General features: G+C 49.6%; 1 protein-coding gene across 4 annotated transcripts in view; it reads left to right on the top strand.

Annotated features, from left to right (window-relative positions):
* The window catches only part of NDRG3 (NDRG family member 3), a 58286-nt gene extending 41630 nt beyond the window's left edge, over positions 1 to 16656 (top strand). For 2 of the 4 annotated variants that reach the window (XM_074553492.1, XM_074553493.1), the window contains exons 4-16: positions 4612 to 4717; positions 5404 to 5524; positions 6010 to 6072; positions 6397 to 6457; positions 8011 to 8097; positions 8630 to 8686; positions 9854 to 9957; positions 10348 to 10413; positions 10869 to 10920; positions 12225 to 12272; positions 12868 to 13045; positions 14587 to 14625; positions 15128 to 16656. In XM_074553492.1, coding sequence (XP_074409593.1) covers positions 4612 to 4717; positions 5404 to 5524; positions 6010 to 6072; positions 6397 to 6457; positions 8011 to 8097; positions 8630 to 8686; positions 9854 to 9957; positions 10348 to 10413; positions 10869 to 10920; positions 12225 to 12272; positions 12868 to 13045; positions 14587 to 14625; positions 15128 to 15306 — 1161 coding nt within the window. In that variant the 3' untranslated portion in view covers positions 15307 to 16656. The remainder of the gene's footprint in view (positions 1 to 4611; positions 4718 to 5403; positions 5525 to 6009; positions 6073 to 6396; positions 6458 to 8010; positions 8098 to 8629; positions 8687 to 9853; positions 9958 to 10347; positions 10414 to 10868; positions 10921 to 12224; positions 12273 to 12867; positions 13046 to 14586; positions 14626 to 15127) is intronic. The other 2 variants (XM_074553494.1, XM_074553495.1) reach the window with 2 other exon arrangements.
* The last annotated feature ends 3729 nt before the right edge of the window (positions 16657 to 20385 follow it).

Raw genomic sequence — 20385 nt, 5'->3', positions numbered from 1 at the left:
AGCCTACTTGGATTTCCAAGAGACAGGACCAAAAAGAGTCTTAAGACATATCTCTTAAGGGACTTAGGAGACCATGCAGTCAGAAGAGAAGTCCACTGATGGATGAAATGCTTATTAAAAAACCCAGCATTTGTCTTCACAGTCGAGATCACTTGAGGAGCACTCTGGAGGTCTGTACTGGGACCTGTGCTGCTTAAATATACTCTTTAGAGGTATGGAAAAAGTGATGGAAGGTGCAGGGGCAAAACTTATCTGCCTTTGGGTAAACAAAATGTGCTGCACATTGAGTCAAGCCTTCCTAGAGTGGAAAATGAAAGCATGGGCTCACAGCAGATGATAACCCAGAGGCGTAAGACCTTAACATTGCAGGGGATGAGTGACAATGTCAGCACAGGGCTTGTGGCTTTCAGCAAAGCAAACCAATCCTTGTTCATCAGGAACAGAGAACAAAGCACCTCCATTGTGCTGCTTTGTGCATCCACAACATGTGCCTGCATGCCTTTGGCATCCTGCCGGGCCCCTTGGCTCAGCAAGGACAGAGTCCCTGGGGCAGTTTTGGAGGCCCAGCAGCATGGTCAGGGCCAGCTGCTGTACCGGGGCTGGCTGGATACAAGCACATCAGCCCAGGAAGGAGCATGTGGGGGTCACGAGCTGTAGGGTATTGCTTCTGGGGAGTATGGAAATGGGATCAGTTGCTCCCCAGCTTCCAAACCAAAGGCAAGGAGATCTCATGCAAAATCAGCAGATACGAGATGGGGAATTACGTGATTCTTTACCCCACACATTAATAAGGTTTAGCTGCTCTGGTCACAGGGGGAGTGCAGTACCAAAGGCACAAGTGTTGGGCAGTTGCAGCCCCATCCTCAGAAAGTTGAAGACCACACCTCCAGTTAAGGAAGTCTTGCTGGACCTACAGATTGCTGGAAGCTGGGAAAGTTACAAGATGGGAAACTGGTACAAGATGCAAGTGTTTGAGAACTTGTATCGCTTTGTCCTTTTCCAGAAGCACAGGCTCCTGAAGTCATCCCGGCAGGCTGCAGCTGCTCTCCATGCCTTCTGTTCTTCCTTCATCATTTCTCTTCTCATTCCCGACCTGCAGGCACTGCTGGTGTTCGAAGCTGTGAATCCCAGGTGCTCTGGATGGATCAATGGCAGCTCCCTGCCCAGCCTCAGCAGCAACGGTGGCCCTGGCAGAGGGCCAGCTCTGGGAGCCACACTGCCTCTGCTGCCCTCCTCCTATTTGCAGCAGCTGGGCTGCAGCTGCTGGTTATTTTTGCCTACCATACAAATAAAGGCAAAAGATAAAAATATCTTTTTTCACAAGAAAAAATTCTGATAAAGTTTTCAGTCCCTAAGTGAAAATTGAATTCTATTCAGCTCTTCAAAACACAACCTGTGGATCATGAGCTTCTCTTCCATGCATCTCCCTTGTTTTAAAGACTGCAGGTTTGCAAAAGTCTGGCTGTCTCCCGGCCACGTGTTTTTCACCTGCCCTCTTGTATCACTGCTTCCCTGCACTAGACCAGATAAGCATTCAGATGTTAGCTGGAATTGAGCACCTGCAAAGTAACAAACCTTGAATCTCTTTTCAAACTACACTGATATAGTGTGAGCAGAGAGCAGAAAGAAACCAAGTGTGTCAGAGTCTGGAAGTGTCTGTTACTTTCCAACACAACACATCTACACAAGCAGATGGCAAATACCAGGAGTGAACATGCCAGAATTGTGTTTTGGAACTGGGCAGCAGTTAGGCAGCTGTGAAGGGTGTATACAAGAAGGACATGAAGAAAGTATGTTTGTCACGGGCAGAGGGTGCAGCTGGCAAAGATTCTGTTCTCTCACTGAGTGCTCTGGTACCCACTGTGAGTTATTCTGCTCCACATTTGAGCGAGTAATAAGCCAGTAATAATGTAACTAAATAATAACTTTTGGGGGGCAGTGTCGCAGACATTTCTTCATAGAAATCCTTTCTTTGGGATTTGTCCCTCTTCTGGGAAGCAGAGCCCCAGAAAAGGAATGTAAACAAATTGTTATCGGCTGCTGTGAAAATGTGGCAGGTGATCCTGTGATTGGCCCTCTTTCCACGTGTACCATTAAGGGCCAATCACAGGAGCAGCTCAGGGGAGATTCCTTGAACACAGAACTTTGTTATTCATTCCTTCTATTCTATTCTTAGCATAGCAGCTCTATGCAAGCTCTCTCTTTATTCTTTTTAGTATAGTTATAATGTATTATATATTATATATCAATAAATCAAGCCTTCTGATCAAGGAACAAGATTCTCGTCCTTCTCTCACCACAGTGACCGTCTAAGGTCACTGCGATAGGGCAGTTCAAGGTAGCAGTTGTAGAAGTGTAGAGACTGTGTTGCCATCTAAACCGCAATACCTAAGCTTCAGTTTAAACTTCCATCTCATGCTGTCCTGTGACTTTGATACATAGGAGAGCTGTTGTGGAGACAAACAGGTGATGAGGAGTCACACGTACGCTAATTGTGTGTCATCTGAAAATGATTTTGTCCTTTGCAGTCAGAGATTGAGATAAAAGCCCTAAAACTCCAGGGAAAGTTTCAGAGAAAATGAAGTTTGGTGTAAAAACTGACATTGAATCACTGGTAGGGAAACTGGGGGTAAAACTCAGTAAGTTCAAATGTAATTATAGAAAAGACTGTATTGCAGACATATTTCAATATCATCAGCTCTTTTGTTGCTTTCTTTGCTTTTCTCATTATTTTCTCAGCCTAGTGTTTGTGTTTCTGTTTGATAGTTGAGCTTTTGCTGCTGCCTATAGAACCTCCCTGATCCCCTGCAGGTCTCCTCCCTTCGTGAGCTGTGAATCAGTTTAATTGATCTTGTGATCAGGGCAAGGCTATTCCTTCTGCCACCTCAGGCACTCCCCTTGGGCTCTGAACCAGAACCAGCATTTGCCAGACCAGTCTATGAGCTTCTTAACTCACTGACCTGCCAGTAGTCTAACAAAGCAAGATTAATTTTTTTAAAAATGGTAGCTGGATAGCTGCTTATGGAAGAGCCTGGCAAGTGCCAGAGCTGGCAGAGACCTGCTGTTAGTGGAAGTCCTTAGTCCAGCCCTCAGGGGTGTAGGGAAGTGCAGGTCAGGGTCAGGCTCCAGGCACTTGGGCACTTGCTCTCTCCATGGAGTTCGCTGTGTTTCACCCTTCCACCTGCGCTGCCAGTTGCCTTCTCCAAAAGTTGCCACTTTTTTTAAAGGACTCATTAACACCTGTAGGCTTAGAGAGCACTAAACTGGAGTCCAGTGCTGTGGCTGCACAGCACATCCTGCAGAAGTACAGGACAGAGCTTTGTCCAGCTCAGCAGAGCACTCCTGAGAGCTGACAAGGGGCAGAGCCTGGAGGTGTGCTGGAGGCTGAGGAAGCAGGGATTGCACCTTGGGCTGCTTTGTGGAGCCTTGCTGTGAGGACAGGAATTCCTGCCACGTGGACACATGCTTGCTTTGCACACACAGAGTCCTTTCCTACCCCCAATCTCCTCCTAAGGAAAAGGGAGCCAGGTGAGCCTCAGATAAGGTAATGTCATCTGCAGATGAGTCTCTGCTGCTTTGTAGATAAGTACTCCAGCTTCTGTACATGCACAATGCAACAGCTGCATGCAAGCAAAACCCAGCCCCATTCTGAGGACAAGGGCAGACAGGGGTGTCTTGTTATCCTTCAAACACAAGCCTCGGGATTCAGGCTGCCTCATGTGATTTGGCTGGGCCAGTGTTCTCCTGTTGCCACACTCCTGGAGCAAGGGAAGAGACAGGCTTTGGAGTCCTTGAAAAGAAGCACAGCTGGGTGAAGGAAGGTCTTACGCTGCAAGAACTAAATCACTCTGCCCCATAACCAGCTTTCAAGAGTGCCCAGAAAGTGGGTGGGGTGGATTTCTGATGTGCTGCAAGGCAGGTACTCTCACCAGTCCTGTGTTTGATTTAATGACTTTCAGGTTGTTCAAAGTTACTGTTTAAAAAAAAAATTAATATACTTTATGTAAACTAGTAAAACATGTTTCTGAGGTTGTAATGTCCTGTCTTCAAGCTGAACCATATGGCTTTTTCCTAAGCAGGCATTTTCTTCATATCAAGAAAATAATTGGTGCTTTTTATAGTTACTGTAAGAGCATGTCTCTCCACTGATTTCTGTAGATAAGAAAAGGGATTTACAAGTGATATTGTGTATCCAGCTTTCCTGACATCTCCACAGCTTTTCCAAAGTCCATAGATATCCCAGGGATCTTGATCATGAGAAGATGCAGTCTCAGACCATTTGCATATCTGTACAAAAGCAAGCTGCTTTGGGCAGTGGTTGAACACAGAGAACTGATACAGAGGTTTGACAGGATTGTGGTTTGGCCAGGTTGGGTGGATCTTGGATCTCCTGTCCACCTGATCCAGTGGACAGTATCCCTGCATGTGGCCAGGAGGTGGAATGAGATGGCGTTTAAGGTCCCTTCCAACCCAAACCATTCTGTGATTTCAAGAGCTGTACTGTGGGTAGGAGAGCAGTGTTAACATGGGAATGAGGCCCTTGCTGCTGGCCCTCAGTTCCCTGTGAAGGCAGCACATGTAACACTGGGGCTCCTTCTTCTCTCTCTGCAGGAACATGACATTGAGACAGCTTTCGGAGTGGTTCATGTCACCATGCGGGGCACACCCAAGGGGAACAGACCTGTCATCCTCACATACCATGACATTGGCCTCAACCGTAAGCCCTTGCATTGCCAGGACCCTGAACAAGTGATTATTTGTGGTATTTGCTTTTGAGCATGGGGAGTAGCAGGCCTGGTATGGAGCTGAGATGAGGTCATTCCAAGGTGAAAAGATAAAGGTCTGCAGGAGAGAGAGCACATGGCGTGCCCCTGTCCATTCCAACAGCCCTTGAAAGGTAGGGCCAAGGTGGAAAGATGGAAATAGGTCCCCCCAACACATGGTAGTGCTCTAGCTGACTTGCTGCACTGTGTGATAGGGCATCCATCCCGTGGGTGCTGGGCAGGTGAACAAGTCTCTTGTACATGGTTGCAGCAGTAATGTAATGCTCTGGTGGGCACAGTTGCTCTTTTGACATCTTCCCACCCAAAATGTTCTGTTACCTTCACACAGGTACTTCTCTGTGAGTGCTTTAAGTCCCCAGGTGCTGTGAGGCCCTGCTTTCCAGGGCATTGCAGGCATGGCTGTTTGTCTGCCTGCCCTCCAGTCATGGTAATTCCATTGCTGAGACTCACTGCTGCATTGCAGTTTTGTGCAGAGGCACAGCATGTACACCATCCAGCACCCCCTGCCCTATGGTCTCAGTGGGGGCTTGAGCTCCTGCAGGTGTGTGCTGTGGTGTTTGGAGGGTGGCTTGCAATAAAACCTAAAGAAGTGTCTAATTTCTTCTTGTTGTTGTTTCAGACAAATCCTGTTTTAATGCATTCTTTAACTTTGAAGACATGCAAGAGATCACCCATCATTTTGCTGTGTGCCATGTGGATGCACCAGGCCAACAGGAAGGAGCCCCCCCATTCCCATCTGGGTAAGAGCTCTGCAGTCACCCATGTTTTCAGTCTGGACTGAGGTAGCACCCAGTTTAAGCCAGCTGGGACTGCCAGGCTGAGTGTAGTGGTAAGCAGATGCCAACAGCAGAGGAAATGGCAAGATGAGGAAGCTTCCCAAGGGTCATTCAGAGAACTCTCCAATTACTAAGACATGGGTAAAGCCCTCACTAGGGCTAAGTCTGGTACCACCTTCCTGACTTGAACACGAACCCAGCACACTGCAGTCGGGCTGGCATTTCATCTGTCCATCTTGCCACAGAAGTATGACTGCCCAAAGGACCACAGCTCTGCGTTAGTCTTGTTCTGAGGGATGGGATCCACACAGTCAGCTGAAACATATAGTATCATTGCACATTAATAACCTGTGCACGTGTGCCAAATGTTCTTTGTCCCTCCTACCTTGAGTGGAACTGGAAGGTAACCTCTGTCAGGCTGTATTTGGAGGTGCTCCCTTGCTTTTCAGGTACCAGTATCCCAGTATGGATGAACTGGCTGAAATGTTACCTGCTGTCCTGACACATCTAAAGTAAGTCTCTGAAAGGAAACGGGGTGAGGCAGCTGGATACCTGTATTCCAGCACCTACTTCCGTCTCTGCTTGCCATGACTGATATGCTCACTGAGGTGTCCCAAGAGGCACAAGTATCTGCTAACCAGTGGGACCCTCTCTAGTTTTATGCTGGGGACAATGTCTGCTACATGGAGCAATTTATGGCTGCTGCATCATTGCTGCATTGTTTTGAAAACAAACCATAAGTGCACAGCTGGATACAGAGGGGAAAGGCTTTGCCTCAAGGGATGCTTCAGCTGAGCTAAGTTAGTTGTGCTGACTGTGAAATGCCTGTATTTCAGCCTGAAAAGCTTCATTGGGATTGGCCTAGGCGCTGGTGCTTATGTCCTCAGCAGGTGTGCAGTAAGTATCTCTTCACTGCTTGTGACTCATGTGGGCTGTGGTCATCCTTGTGGGGCACGGGCCAAGTAACATTCAGTAATTACAGCAGGGCTGCAGGGAGCCATGGGAGAGCTGCCTCCATCCAGATGGTTGTGTTGGAGCAGTCAGGGTTACTCTGAAGCTGTGCCAGGCATGGAAACATTGTAATGTGATGCCTTTGAGTCAGCGGAGCCCATCCTGAGTGCTAGTAATAGTCAGTCTTGAATCTTCACAGAGACCAGCTGCACTACTGTGTGCTGTGTCCACTGTTTGTGGCACCAAAGAATGGATGTGGTGACATACTCCCAACTGGTGTTGATGTGGAATGTGCTTTGTCACTGGAAGGAAGCAGATTTTGCTCCACCCTTACACAAGAGAGTGCTTCTATTTCAGTATCTGCTAATACGTTTCTCTCTAGTGTAGTGTTCATGTGATATCAGTGGGTATTGTTTAGTACGATACAGGAATTTATTGGGAATTCACCTGAGTCTTTCAGAGTTACTGCTAAAAAATCCCAGGAAATCTGTCATTTTCATTAAAATTTGCTTCAGGTTGTTGTGTGCAGACAGTTGCCAGTTGTTTAGGCCACTATAATTTCTTCAAGCCATTGTGCTGGGCAGCTGCCCCTCCTTACACAAAGTTCTCTGGTTCCCATTCCCTACAGTCAGGATTGAGCTGGGGCAGTGTGAGGCATTGGTGTTTCACTGTTCCTTGCCTTCTGTATCTTGGATAGTTTTCAGCCTTGCTAAAGAGGAGTTTGTGCAGATCAGCCTTAGTCCTCAACGAAATGCCACAAGTGTGCCCTTGACGCACTCCCTGGGCTGCGGGCAGTTTCCTGCTGAGGACAGAGATGTTTCCTTCTCCTTCACATCAGTGCAGCAGAACAGGAGAGCTGCCTTGGAGTGAACCCAGAACTCAGCAGAGGCTGGTTGCCTCTGATTTCTGAGTTTGTATTTGCAAGCAGTTCTCATAAGTGCTTTGTACCTGTGCAGCCCAGGTACAGCCTGAGGCACGCTGGAGGGTTTTGGGATGGAGCAGGGGAAGGGGTGTCTGCAGGGCAGGGGGGGAGCAGGGGTGCTGCCTGGGGAGAGGGTGCCCCTGTAGCTCAAGTTTCCATACTGCAGGGGCTTGGGGGGCTCAGCACTACTCCCCTGCTGTTTCCACTGGGAAAACTGCCTCTTCCTTGAGGAGAAAGAGGTGCTCTCCAGGCACAGTAGCTTGCCAAGGTTCTCGCAGAGGTGCTGGATTGGAGCAAAGAAGGTTGCTGATCCCTGTAACACACTGGGCCTGAGCAGGACCTGCAGCTGTGCCAGGTCACCAGAAGGCACTGCTGAGTCTGTAGGTGCTGTGGAGCACCTCAGTGCCACAAATGAGTCAGATCTGGTCTTGCTGGGAGCCACTGGCTACCCGGCACAGAGGAGCTCCCTAGTTTGTCTTGCACCTTTTGCAAGAAGCTTTCCAGCTGCTGCACCAGCTGTTGACCACTGTGTGGGCTGAATCATCCTTCTGAGTGTGCCTCTGCTCTCTCCCCACAGCTCAGCCACCCTGACCTGGTGGAGGGACTTGTTCTTATTAACGTTGATCCATGTGCAAAGGGGTGGATTGACTGGGCAGCATCCAAGGTGAGATTCTGCTTTCCCACACATGTGCTCTCCACAGCACCTAATGAACAGTGTGTAGAGTAAAAAAAAAGGACAGAATACAGGATATTTTCCATTTCTGGGGAAAACTGTACAATTTCATTTCTTGTCCCTGCTGCATTCTAAGTCTGGATATAGTATGGTCTCTACCAGAGGAGCATGGTTGGGTGTGATCATGTGAATGAGAAATGCAGATAAACTGCTTGGATCACTCAGCTTTCCTCTCATTCCTCTGCTTGCAGGCTTCATTTGATTGATATTGAATGAATCTCTTTAATTATTCTCTTATTCTGGTCCCTTGAAGTCATTTAAGGTTTCAGGTTTTTTGGAGAGCTGGGTTGTGTATACAGTTTCTTTGAAGCTTTGCATGTCCATCCCAAGCTTCCGGCATTTGCTTCTTATATAATATAAATAGTTTCTTCATTGTTTCCTTTACTCTGAGTAGCTGTTTTGCAATGTGTGATGAAACTGCATTTTCCTGTTACTCTCCTCCTCATTCATGGTCACTCCTCAGTTTTCAGGCTGGACAACCAACATAGTGGATATTGTCTTGGCACATCATTTTGGCCATGTAAGTACCCAGCAGATGCTAATTGTTGCCTGTGCAAATGTGCATGTAGCTATAACTTCTGTATGTGTCTGCTCCCAAATAGTTCTGGTCCGTCAGACAAGAGTTGCCAGAGGTAGTACCATTTTCTGTGTGTGTCAAGCTCACATTGGGGTTGGCATGCTGGGGGGCATACACATCCTCACTCTTGCCCTCACTGTCTCCAGGCCCTGCACTGGTGACAGAACTCCTTTGTGGTGCCTGGGACACTGTCCACAGAAACAAGTGGCAGCCAGTTCTCTGTAGCCAGCATGGAAGCCTTTGGACTCTGGGTAGAGCACAGGCCAGCTGGGATCTGGCAGTGGGATCTTGTATCTGTCCAGATGTTGAACTGCTGCATTCTGCTCTTCATCTTACCCTTCAGTTTCAGCAGAGGCAAACCAGCCCCTCCTGAAAACTTTGAATACAGCAATGCCTTGTGTTTGGGATTAGCTGTCTCTCAAGCAGCAAGCTTACTGGGCAATGACAGGGGTAGTGCCTTGTGCACACTGTGTATGCCACACAGCAGATCAGTCCCAGACCTGGAGTCTTCTTGCAAAAGGAATGCTTCCTTCTCCAGCACCACTTCCTCCTGTGCACATCCTGCTCTCTTCCCACTGTCAAGCCCCTTCATTGTATGTAGTGCTTCCTCACATTCCCTGTTCTCTCTGGCTCTCTCAGAATGTAGTTTCTTCTTAGAACTGGCTGCTGGAATTGAACTTTCCCCTGGTCACAGTCTTACAGCTTAAATATTTTTTTACTTTATTACGTTTATTAGTATTATTACGTACTTTGCTTCTTAAACATTAAGTGTAAGTGGAAGACCTGCCAAACACAGAGTGATTTGTATCTGTGGAAGCATTACTGAGGCTTGGGAGTTAACTAATCCCATCTCAGGATACTTGTACTCTGGCAGCAGCTTGTGCACTGTCAGTTGTAAAGTGTAGTCACATTACCAAAGCATGGCATGTACCAGCACATCACTTGAGCACCTCATGTCTCTGGGGTCCTTATGCAGTGTGGAGTTGCTGCCCTCTGTGTCACTGTTCACAGAGAATGATGTCTGTGGACATGCTCTGGCATTTTTATGACTGTTGCTTCTTTACTTGTGAAAAGTGTTTCCTGTTCTTCAATTCTTCTACTTTTGTACAGGAGGAACTGCAGGCAAATCTAGATTTGATCCAAACATACAGGCTTCATATTGCCCAGGACATTAACCAGGATAACCTTCAGCTGTTCCTCACCTCATACAACAGGTATCAGATACCTTTTTGCCTGACAGACAGCTCCCATAGCTTCCCCATAGCTCAGTCAATGTGCTGCCATATGTGTTATCCTACTGGGTATTGTATCAGGGGAACCTTAGTCCTAAGCCTAGTTTTTAGCTGTTACCCTGAGCCAAACCTAGCCCTTGTATGTGCCTGCAGGCACTGTCACACCTCAGTAGCTCATCTCTGGGCACACAGCAATGCCATGAGAGGATGAATCCTGTTGTCTGGGGATGACTGCTGGGGCTCCTGATCAGGGCATGATGCACAGAGTTGCCTGGGTGCTGGAGCCAGCACTCATGGTTGGATTTTGTGTGCCCTCATGATAATCAGTTTCCTCAGCAGATTAATGAAGAATTGTTCTGTTTTGTCTTTCAGTCGTAAAGATCTAGAAATTGAGAGACCAGTTGTTGGTGTCAATGAAATGACTGCAAAAACACTCAAGTAAGTTGCCTGAATCAGCCTATCTCAATTACTGATTCTGCAGTCTCTTTGGCAGAAAAGATGATGTTGCTTCTCAGCAAGAGCTGCACCAAGCTCAAGCACTGGGAAGACTGTCCAAGACAGTTCCAGGCTGTTGTATAGGACTGTCAGCTGCAATGGGGCAGAGGTGTCTGGAAGTCCTCGCATTTAGAGCACATTGAATTTCTCTAGAAGGCAGGGTCAGAGGCACATGTGTGCAGCAGCTGTGCCAGTTGGTGTGCATGGAGAGGACAGTCTGGGTGCATCTGCAAGCCCTGGACAATTTTTTGGTACTACAGAATGCCGCCTTTTTTTTTTTTTTTTTTTTTTTTTTTTTTGCTGAGCCTTTAATGATGGTGTTGATTCACAAAGCTCAACCTTCTCAGAAACCCCTTTGATGCACTTGGAGTAACATCTCTCTTTTGGCTTTTGACCAGGTGCCCTGCTTTGCTTGTTGTTGGTGACAACTCACCTGCTGTGGAAGCAGTGGTATGTATCCATGAACTCTTTCCTCCTGTGACATTAGCCCCACAAGTCACTTAGCAACCCTGCAGTGCTTTCACCTTGCTCAGAATTACAGACAGTGGCTCTTTGTCCCAAGCTCTTTTTCAGTCCTCCAGCTACTCATGGGAGAGCCAAGGCTCAGGGGCCTTGAATGGCTCTCAGGGCAACTCCAGGGTGAGGATGGCAGAACCTGAATGAGCACCCTGCTCAACAGGTGATGCAAAGGACCCTGTTTGGGATCATGCATCCTTCCCTGAGCTCTGCCAGGCCGCTGCCTGCAGTTTGGTTCCAGTCTTGAATTGCTGTTGTTTTGCTGTTACGTTGGGGCTACCTAAGGATTAAAAATAACTGAGTATGACTCCAGTTCTTGTGGTGGAGCTCTCTTGGAATCGTGCATCAGCAGGAAGGCAGCACTTAGGAGCTCTGTTCTCTGCAGACACCCATAACCCACTTCCCTCCCAGCACAGCTATGAGCGGGGCATGGCACAGGGTAGTGTGATTGGGATGGATGTTGCTCTTCCTTATCCGCCAGGGATTGTGGGGAGACCAGGAGGTTGTGAACAAAAGCAGCAGTCTAAAACTGTGGAAGAGTGTAGGAGTCTCCTGAAGCAGTAACTTGAACCTAGGAGCCATGCATGGAAAACATTTTCTGGCCATGGCCTGTTGCCTTGGTCTGTTTGATCTGGAAGTCTGAAATTAAGTCTGCAAGTTTTGACTTTTCTAGGGTACTATCCTTGAAGATTCTCATTGCTTACTGGCCACAGTACAGGATAGGGTCTTCTGCATATTAGTGTGCCTGTCTGGCTGCCCAGGTTTCCTGCTGAGAATAACCTCCCCTACTGTAGTTGCTTTTCCTATAGAGCCTCTGCCTATTCTCTTTTTGCAGCAGTCTTACAGAGAAGACGTGGTCGTGACCTCCTTGTCTGGCCAGGGCACTGAGTGACCTCCCTTATGCTGCATTGCACAGAAATCTCCTTCCCTCCCAATCTTGCTGTCAGAGCACAGAAGGTGCTCCAGGGTTTTATAGTGCAGCCCCAAACTAGGGGATGATTTCAGTTGAAGTCATGACCTGTCATCACAAGGTCCCTTAGATGGAACACATGTCTTTCTTCCCTGGATCTTTTATTCATTGTTCACTTCTTACAGGATCTCTGCTTTCTTGCTTGCTCCTTCCTGGCTCCAGAGAAGCGACCATTGCTGAAGACAGCCACTGCTTCTGGTGCAGCTACTCCACATTTTACATCTCAGTCTTTGCATTTTCTGTGTGACACCTCTCTCCTTTTTTCTAGGTTGAATGCAATTCCCGTCTTGACCCAACCAAAACTACCCTTCTGAAGGCAAGTGCCACTCCAGAATCATTCTGGCCAGCATAAAGACACTATTTTTGCTCAGCTTCACTTAGGGTTTTGCTTTCCATACATTTGGCTTTGAGAAGTTTTTGGACAGTCATTCAGAGCTGTGCTCTCTCCTCCATGGAGCCAGGGCTTGAGAGGGAAGAGTTTGTCAGGGAGTCCCTCAATCCCTGCTTTATCAACTGGCCAGGAAGACCCATGAGAGTTAGCAGAGATGTCCTGCTCTCTACAGCAACAACAACATCCTTTTTCCCAGCTTTGTACTGGTCCTTTCCACCCTCACCTGTGGCCCCACAACGTGCCCGACAGCGGCTGTGCAGGAGTGCAGAGGGACAGGTCTGGGCAGAGGAGGCTGGGAGGGTGCTGGGCTTCTGCAGTGTGGCCTGAGATCACTTGGTGACGTGGCCTCCAAGGTGCAGGGTTCCCTCAGTGTATCACCTTGGCCTTGCTCTGGTTGTAGAAGTGAGGTGGTGGAAATGCAGTGTGGTGCTCTCAGGCTGGTGGGTGGGTGGTGCTGGCTTGGTTTGGGGTTGTCCTCCTGGGCAGGACAGCTCAACCTGCCTTTTGTTTCCTGCTGCAGATGGCCGACTGCGGGGGCTTGCCTCAGGTGGTTCAGGTGAGACACACCTTGGCTCTCCCATGGCATTTGAGGGCAGAAGAGCCCTTTGTTCTGCTTACACTAAAGCCACTCTCTCTGTTTCCACAGCCTGGCAAGCTGACTGAAGCCTTCAAGTACTTTGTGCAGGGAATGGGCTACAGTAAGTGGCAAACACAATTTTGTCTTTTGGAGCAGGGTTGTCATGAATGGAACTCAAGCTTTCTGGTCCGTCTGAACCCACTGGCATCTGTGTTCCTACCCCTGAGCTAGTGTGGTTGCCAGGAGATCCATCCATGCTGGAAAATCAGCTAGTGTGCTGACATGCCTTAGCAAGCCAGTGTTGTTCCCTGACGTGTTGGTGACTCCTTTCTGGTTGCTGGTGTTGGTAAAACCTTTTAAGTCTGTCTTTGTGCCAATCCAGAAAAATGTGTTCCTGAGAACAGCAAATCTGTGCCTACCTTCTCCAAAGGGGAAGGAGGTAGCAGTGCAGCCCCATGACTAGTCTGGGTATGAGAGCTCCCCTGTTTCTCCTCAGATGTTCCTGTTTCTCTCAGACTCACCAGGGTTAAGCAATGCTCCACAACAAATCCCTCTAATGGCAGAACAGGTTGCTGGGTGACTTCTGAGGCACCCAGGGAGCCCAGAGAGAGCTGTGCTTTGCACCAGTGTATGTCCTGCTCTATAGCTTCCTCACCATGCTTGGAGGCAGAAGATATTGTCACCTGAGTGTGTCAGACTAACAGCTGCTCAGCTCCCTGCCCTTGGTGTTCCTGAGGAATCAGAGGAGGAGGGCTTCTTTACTTCTTTATGTCCAAGAAGGGCTTTATTACTCAGGAACATCAGGAGAAGGGCTTCTCAGTGCACTACAGCAGCTCTTTCTTGCCTACCGGGGTCAGGAGTTCCCTTTTGTGGATGAGGAGCCTTCAAAAACCTGAGTTAGGGAAGGGCTTGGTTTGTGTGACTGGCTGACCACTGAGCATGGCCACCATCAGAGCTGGGACACTTGCAGTGGTCTCCTCACAGCTTTGCCGGATTACAGTCAGGCTTAGCAGAACCTGGCAGAATTCTCCTTGCAGAATTAGTAGCTGGTCCCAGAATAGTTTTCCCAGCTTTCACGGGCAAGACTGTGGGACACTGTGGGTGTGGCCAGTTCTCTTGGGGAGAACAAGGTAGAAGCAAAACTCAGCTGGGCACTGCTAGAAATACAGAAACCAGTTCTCCAACAGCTGTTCCTGTGCCTTCTGTACATGAGCTGAAGCAGCTGGATGTACTTCTGCTGACACTGCAGGTGGAAGGTACCAGCCTTGAAGGAGACTTGCAGCAGGAATCTGTCATCCCAAAGACATGAATTTCTGTCCCATGTCTGGAGTTACACAGTATACCCCAGGGAAACCATATTTCTCTTGAGCAGGTGTGGGGTGTGCAGGGGGGAGTTGCTGTCACCAGGTACTGTGTGATTTTCAGCTAAAGGCGTTGAAGAGATTTGGCCCTGATGGGTTTTTAGGTGAGCTTGGCATCTCCCTGAGATGCTTATTAGCAGCTGTTCTTACAAATCCTGGGAGCTTTCAGTGCAGTGTACGAGCTGGGAATGGAAGGAAAGATAGCTGGGGGTCTCAGGAGTAGTGCAGCCACTAGTCACACACCACAACTAATGGGTTCTTTCCTGTATTCATCCCTTTCCTTGTCTCATGTTGTTTCCAGTCCCTTATGTGCAGCTCAGCCACCTAAGCACTGAGTCAGGTACCTCCAACTGTGCATCCACCTCGGCCCTGGTCTGTGTGCTGAGTGGAATTGTTCTCTGGGTGTGCTTTGCTCTGTCTCAGCATGTCCTGCTGTGGGTGGGCTGATCATTGTACCGTGCGTGCTATGGGTTTCCACCTTTCATTTGTATTTTGTTAATTGTTGCATGACTTCAGCTATGTGGTTTTCTAGAGTGATGAGACTAACTTTCAAAAGGTCATCCATGCCACAGCTGCCTTGGTTTGCACAGACACTGGCCGTGGCTGCACTTGCAGAGGATCAGTTACACTGCTGGCATTTTCTCACCTCGGACCTTTTGAAATTGGGCCTTAAGCATCTTGCTTTAGACATGCAGAGACTTAATTTTGGCAGTGAAGAGTGAGTTTTCTTCTGAAGGGTACAGCTCTTTGTGTGCTTACCCAGCGACACATACCTGAGTGACTGTGTCTTGGCTCCAGGAGCTGCCTCCCTGTCTGAGTGCCGCGTTTGCTCTCTCTTGCAGTGCCAGCAGCCAGCATGACGCGGTTGATGCGCTCCCGTAGCCACTCCTCCTCCAGCGTGGGCTCTGGTGAGAGCAGCCGCAGCCGCTCTCATGCCAGCACCCATGGGGAAGGCAGTGCTGGAACCCCAGAAGGAATCGACCTCCAGGCTGCACCTCAAACCATGGAAGTATCCTGTTAGGCGGGAGCCCCTCTTCTGGATTCAGACAGCTCCACTCACCCCAATGAACCCACTCAGAATTTAGCATTTCATCCGACATGGCATTAACTGTTCTTTCTAACCTGTGCATGCCCATCCAAGCAGCCACCTCCTTGGTAGTCTGTATGTGACATTACTTTGATCTTTTCTGTATCCCTTTGGCATCAGAGTCTCTTTAAAACTCATTGACATTCCACAGTCTTAGTAAGTCCCATTACTGTACATGTTGATGCCATCTCCTGTCTGTGCTGTGTATCAATCCAGATGACAGCCATTGTCTCCCCTCTTCATTTAAATATAATTTCTGTGGCTTTGTGAGGTTTAGAATTGCTTTCTAGTTGTGCTTCTGCTAAAGGGCCCTTGTGATGCAGTTGGTATGTCATTGGTGGGACGTGGGAAAGTAAGACCATGAGGATGTGGCACTCCAGGCACTGGAGCAGGCAATGCAGTGTGGAGCTGTACCTGGGACACAGAACCCATTGGAAGATCTGTCTGTCCCCAGGGCTGTTTCACATGCCATGCAACCTGAGACTAACAAATGGTCAGGAATACTGTTTTGGTCTCACCTGTGTATGTGTGTTAAGAAGGAGTAGAGTGATTTCTTACCTGAGCCTCCTGAAAAAACAAAGCAATTAACTAGTAAACTACACTAACAAGGTGCACTATTAACCCAGTACAAGGGATTAAACTCCAGCAGCCCTGGCTCTAGACCACTTCTGCAACCCTCTGCAGACCCGGCAGAAGGACAGGATGCAGTGACACATGGTTGCTGTTCTCCCCTGGCAGGGGTGAATATTTAATATTGAGCAGATTGTGAAATGGGAAGCAGTGCCTCTTGCCAGGTGGAGATCCCAGAATCTCCTGCACTGCCATCATCTGTGTGTCCCACTGCCCCCGGCAGGATCTGCACAGGGTGCAGTTAAATGGGGGCAGGAAACACCAAGTGAGTATGGCAGCCAGAAGTCACACATTCCTGTGAGTCCTGTCAAAGGGACGCAGTGAACACCACTGTGCAGATAGCAGTTACTGTCTTTGTTGAATTCACGACTGTGCTACCTTTTTACACCTGGCTGGGTCACAAAGGATGCCTGCTGCCAAGGTCTGGTGTTAATGGGAAAAAAGGGATGAGTGGTCAGGCTGCTGCAAGTCTCAATTGATAAGCAAAACCTCCTTTCCTCACTGCTGAGCAGCCTGACCCAATGGGAGCCAACTCCTCCCAGGGTCATGCTCATGTTCTGCTCCATTTCAGGTAGGGAATGGGACTGGGAGGCTCTGCCTGAGGGGGACTTTGTACCGGTTATGGAATAAAGCTATAACTGAGTTTCATTGTTACACTTTGTGCTCTTGGTGTTTCTCTTGACACTAGCTGCACTCCTGGGGGTTTGGCAGCTTGAGTGTCTCCTGCTGCGTACAGCAAACTCATCCCCAGGGCAGGGAGAGGACTGGACACCTCTGCAGCAGAATAATGTGGTTGGCGGCCCTGTGGCCCCTGGCAGAAGGCTGTCCAAGGGCATTGGAGAGCTGGCCTCTGCCAAAATGGAACTGGAAACATCCAGAATGGAAACAACGGGTTTGCAGCAGCACAGGCTACAGGGCTGCTTCCAGCTGTTGCTGCTCCCCGGTCTGTGCTGAGCTCCCGCCGTGGTGCCTCAAAAGAGCAAACCACGATCGGGTTCCTGCAGCTTTGGGTTACTCGGAGGAGTGACAAGACTCAGCCCACAAAAAGAAACAGAGCCCCATCACAGCCTGTGAGGAGATTCTGCCAGGTGCCACTGTGCAGGTGGCACCACCGCCACCTGATGTCCCAGCCGATCCCTGTCACCTCCAGCGTTCTGAAGGTGCTCATGGCCTGGGGCTGGCACAGGGGTGCTTGCAGCCACAAGGCCCATGGGGAGAAAGGTGATGGCTGCTGCTTCTGTAGGATGGTTGAATCCCTATGGTGTGTGGGAGTTAAGAGTGCATCAGGCAGCGCGGGCTGAGCAGGACAGGGTCCTGGGACAGCCCAGCCAAGTGCCCTTTGCCCTGTGCCTGCCAGGCTGCTACTCCCTGTCGGTGCAGCGTGGCAGGTTCTCTGCCTGGGCCTCAGTGACTCACTGTCACATCCACCGGCTGGATAATGGGCACCTTTACATCTCATCCTGGCTCACCTTCCCCAGCCTGCACAACTTGGTGGACCACTACTCTGGAAATGCCTCACCAGCCCCCCAGCACCCTGAGCAGTGTGTGGGGAGATGTCCCCCTGCCCTGAAAGGAGGGAGGGGGAAAATGTGGCAGCTGGTCTCTCCCTGCCCAGGTGTGCCCAGCCTGGGGGCAGGGCTGTGCTCTGTTGATGCTGTTGGCTCCCTGCCCAGGGGCCCTGCTGCCCTGTCTGCGAGCCCTGCCCCATGGAAGGGCCAAGAGCGGGCCCAGCCCCCACAGCACTCTGTCCTCAGGAAGCCATCACTCCCCTGGAACAAGACTGAGAGGTGAGGGTAGCTGGGACAGGGGCTGGGCCTCCCCCCACCTGACCCTCCAGGGGCTGTGGGCTGCCTGCTGACTGCCCTTTGTACTCTCGAGCAGCTCCCTCCTGTTCCTGGAGACCACATCCCCACCGGACGGGTCTCCCATCAGCTCTTACCTGATTCTCTCAGAGACTGACACCCCTGAGCCAGACCCCACAGGAAAGGTGGTTGTTATAGATGAGTAACGTCATAGTTAGGTCTCACAGTTAAGAGATAGATACTATGTGGATGCATAGTGATGTTACTGTATTATGTCCTCCCATAGGACATATTTTCCCCTCTTTCCCCTCCCCCCTGTAACAGCCTCGGTAGTGAGGGCATTTGGGAGGGCTTTACCAAGCAGCGCAACACGACAACACCTGGCCTCCAGTCAAGATGTAAGAAAGGAATCTCCACCAAAGGATGGCAGAGATGGACTTGACTGACAAAACTTTAGGAGGAGCTAAAGATATAAAAGGCAGAGCATCCATTTTGTAGATGAGCTAGTTATGGAGACTCCCAACACTGAAATCTTTCCTGATGCAGTTCTTTGTTGTAATTTTTGTTAAGGTTTAATAAACCTTTTGAAATTTTTAAAGTGAGGATCATTTCTCACATAGTGAAGGAGAGCTGAGGACAGGGTCCCCACTTGGCCACAGCTCTGTGCTGGACACCCATGCCCCAACTCAGCCTTCTCCTCCTTTCAGCCAGAGTCTCTTGTTCGTGCTGGGGCCCATTGAGCGGGATGTGGGACAGCCAAGACCAAAGCAGAGCCAGGCAGGCAGCAATGCTGGAAGGAGGCAGCTGCCTGAGGGCCTGTCTGTCCCTCACAGGACACTTTGGGACAGGAGCCATGACCCTCACCCAGCACCCAAGGGGGAAGGAGGCAGAGGCTGCACAAAGAAGGAGCCCTACAGGCTGCAATGGGGCCCTTGGCATCTGTATTCCCACAGCAGCAGAGAGAGGATAGAAATGTTCAATAAAACAAATCCTAGCCCAGATGGAGGAACAGCCCAAGCCTATGGGACCTTCCAAGTTTAAGCACAACTGTTTTAGGGCATGGGTGTCTGTGCAGCAGCTGTGGACCATCAGAGTGCTTTCACCCCATAACTCACCACTCTGCTTGGTGGGACCAGAAGCTAGGGGGAAACCAGCCCCCGACTGTGCCCAAAGCAGCTATTTTTAGACCTTTTAACACATAGATTGTAAATGCCGTAAAACAGGATCCTGCTGGACATGCAGCAATAACCATCTGTTATAAATTAAAAGGCACTTTGTTCATAGCTGAGGTGAACTTATTGTGACTTGCCCATGGGGCCAATTTCACTGCCAGAGCCTGAGGCGATTTGCTCCTGCCGCAGCCCTTGGCCCCAGCTGGAGTGAGCAGACAGCCACAGGTGGTGCTGGTCCTCAGACAACTCTCTTCAGGCAAATTCATGAGCCCAATAGGTTTAAATGTGTAATTTAACATGCACAACTGCTGTTCTAGGAACAATGGGGAAAGAAATGGGTCCGTGCCAGGAATAGATTATTCAAAAAAGTAGAATGCAAATACTCAGGTAGAGCCCCGATCCCACTACGCTGCAGGGCTGAGGGGCCTGAACGCAGCAGAAAGGCCTCAGAGCAGCCACACTTATGAGCCTCTGCTTTCAACAGGCTCTTATTAGCAAAGCTGGAGCTTCCTCTGTGGCTAGAGGTGGTGCAAAAGCAATTTTCCTGCTGGGCACAGTCCCTCTCCTCCTTCTTTCTCTGCATCTTTAGGCTGGTGCAGCAAGACCTGCCCCTTAACCCAAAAGCTGCAGGTGTCCTGCTTGGACATCCTTTCCTCATTTTCCTGTCTGATGAGCTCAAACTTGAAACCTACCATAATTTTCTTGTTTTCTTCTCCACCCAGAGCTTTACAGACCTGCTCAGCCCCAGCCTCCAGCCCAGGTGGCCTCAGCACAGAACAGGCTGGGGTTTGTCCCAGGCTTGGTCCCGCTGTTGTCACGCTTGGGGACCCAAGGTAACCCAGAGGAGTCTTGCATGGTTTATATTTGCTATTGACCCATGTCGTGTGAACCAACGTGGCTCTTGGGTTCCTCCCTCCATCACCAACCTGCACCCAGGTTGTTGGATGCATTTACACGAAAGACCACAGTCAAGAGCCTGCTGCTCTGCCATTTGTAACCTGGAGCCAGGTAAAATGGGACAGATGTGGTTGTAAAGGCTTTTCAAATCCTCCTCCCTTGCCAGCAGCCTCTGAGCCCTCTAACTTTCCTATCCTGAAAATCTCCTTGTCCTGGGCACGTGCCAGTCATGCTGGGCAATGTCTTTCCTGGGCACTGCCAGGCCCATTCCCTGCCTGTTAGGGCTGAATGCTGCAGCCTCTGAACACCACGGGCGAAGCAGATTTTAACAGAGAGCTGAAGCACAGGGTGGGGCCAACAGCTCCCAAGAGCAGCAGTGCTCTGCCCCGGGGCTGCTCTCCCAGGCAGTGCAGGACACGGACACTGAAGGCTCTGAAGTGACAGAACAAGCCCCAGCAAGACCACAAGTGCTAGGGCAGGGGAGGACCCACCAGCTATCCCAGCCACTCCAG

The sequence above is a fragment of the Zonotrichia albicollis genome, chromosome 17 (assembly GCF_047830755.1).
Source record: "Zonotrichia albicollis isolate bZonAlb1 chromosome 17, bZonAlb1.hap1, whole genome shotgun sequence".
Lineage (NCBI taxonomy): Eukaryota > Metazoa > Chordata > Aves > Passeriformes > Passerellidae > Zonotrichia > Zonotrichia albicollis.
Note: the sequence above shows the minus strand (reverse complement) of the source record. Positions and strands in the feature narration are given on the sequence as shown.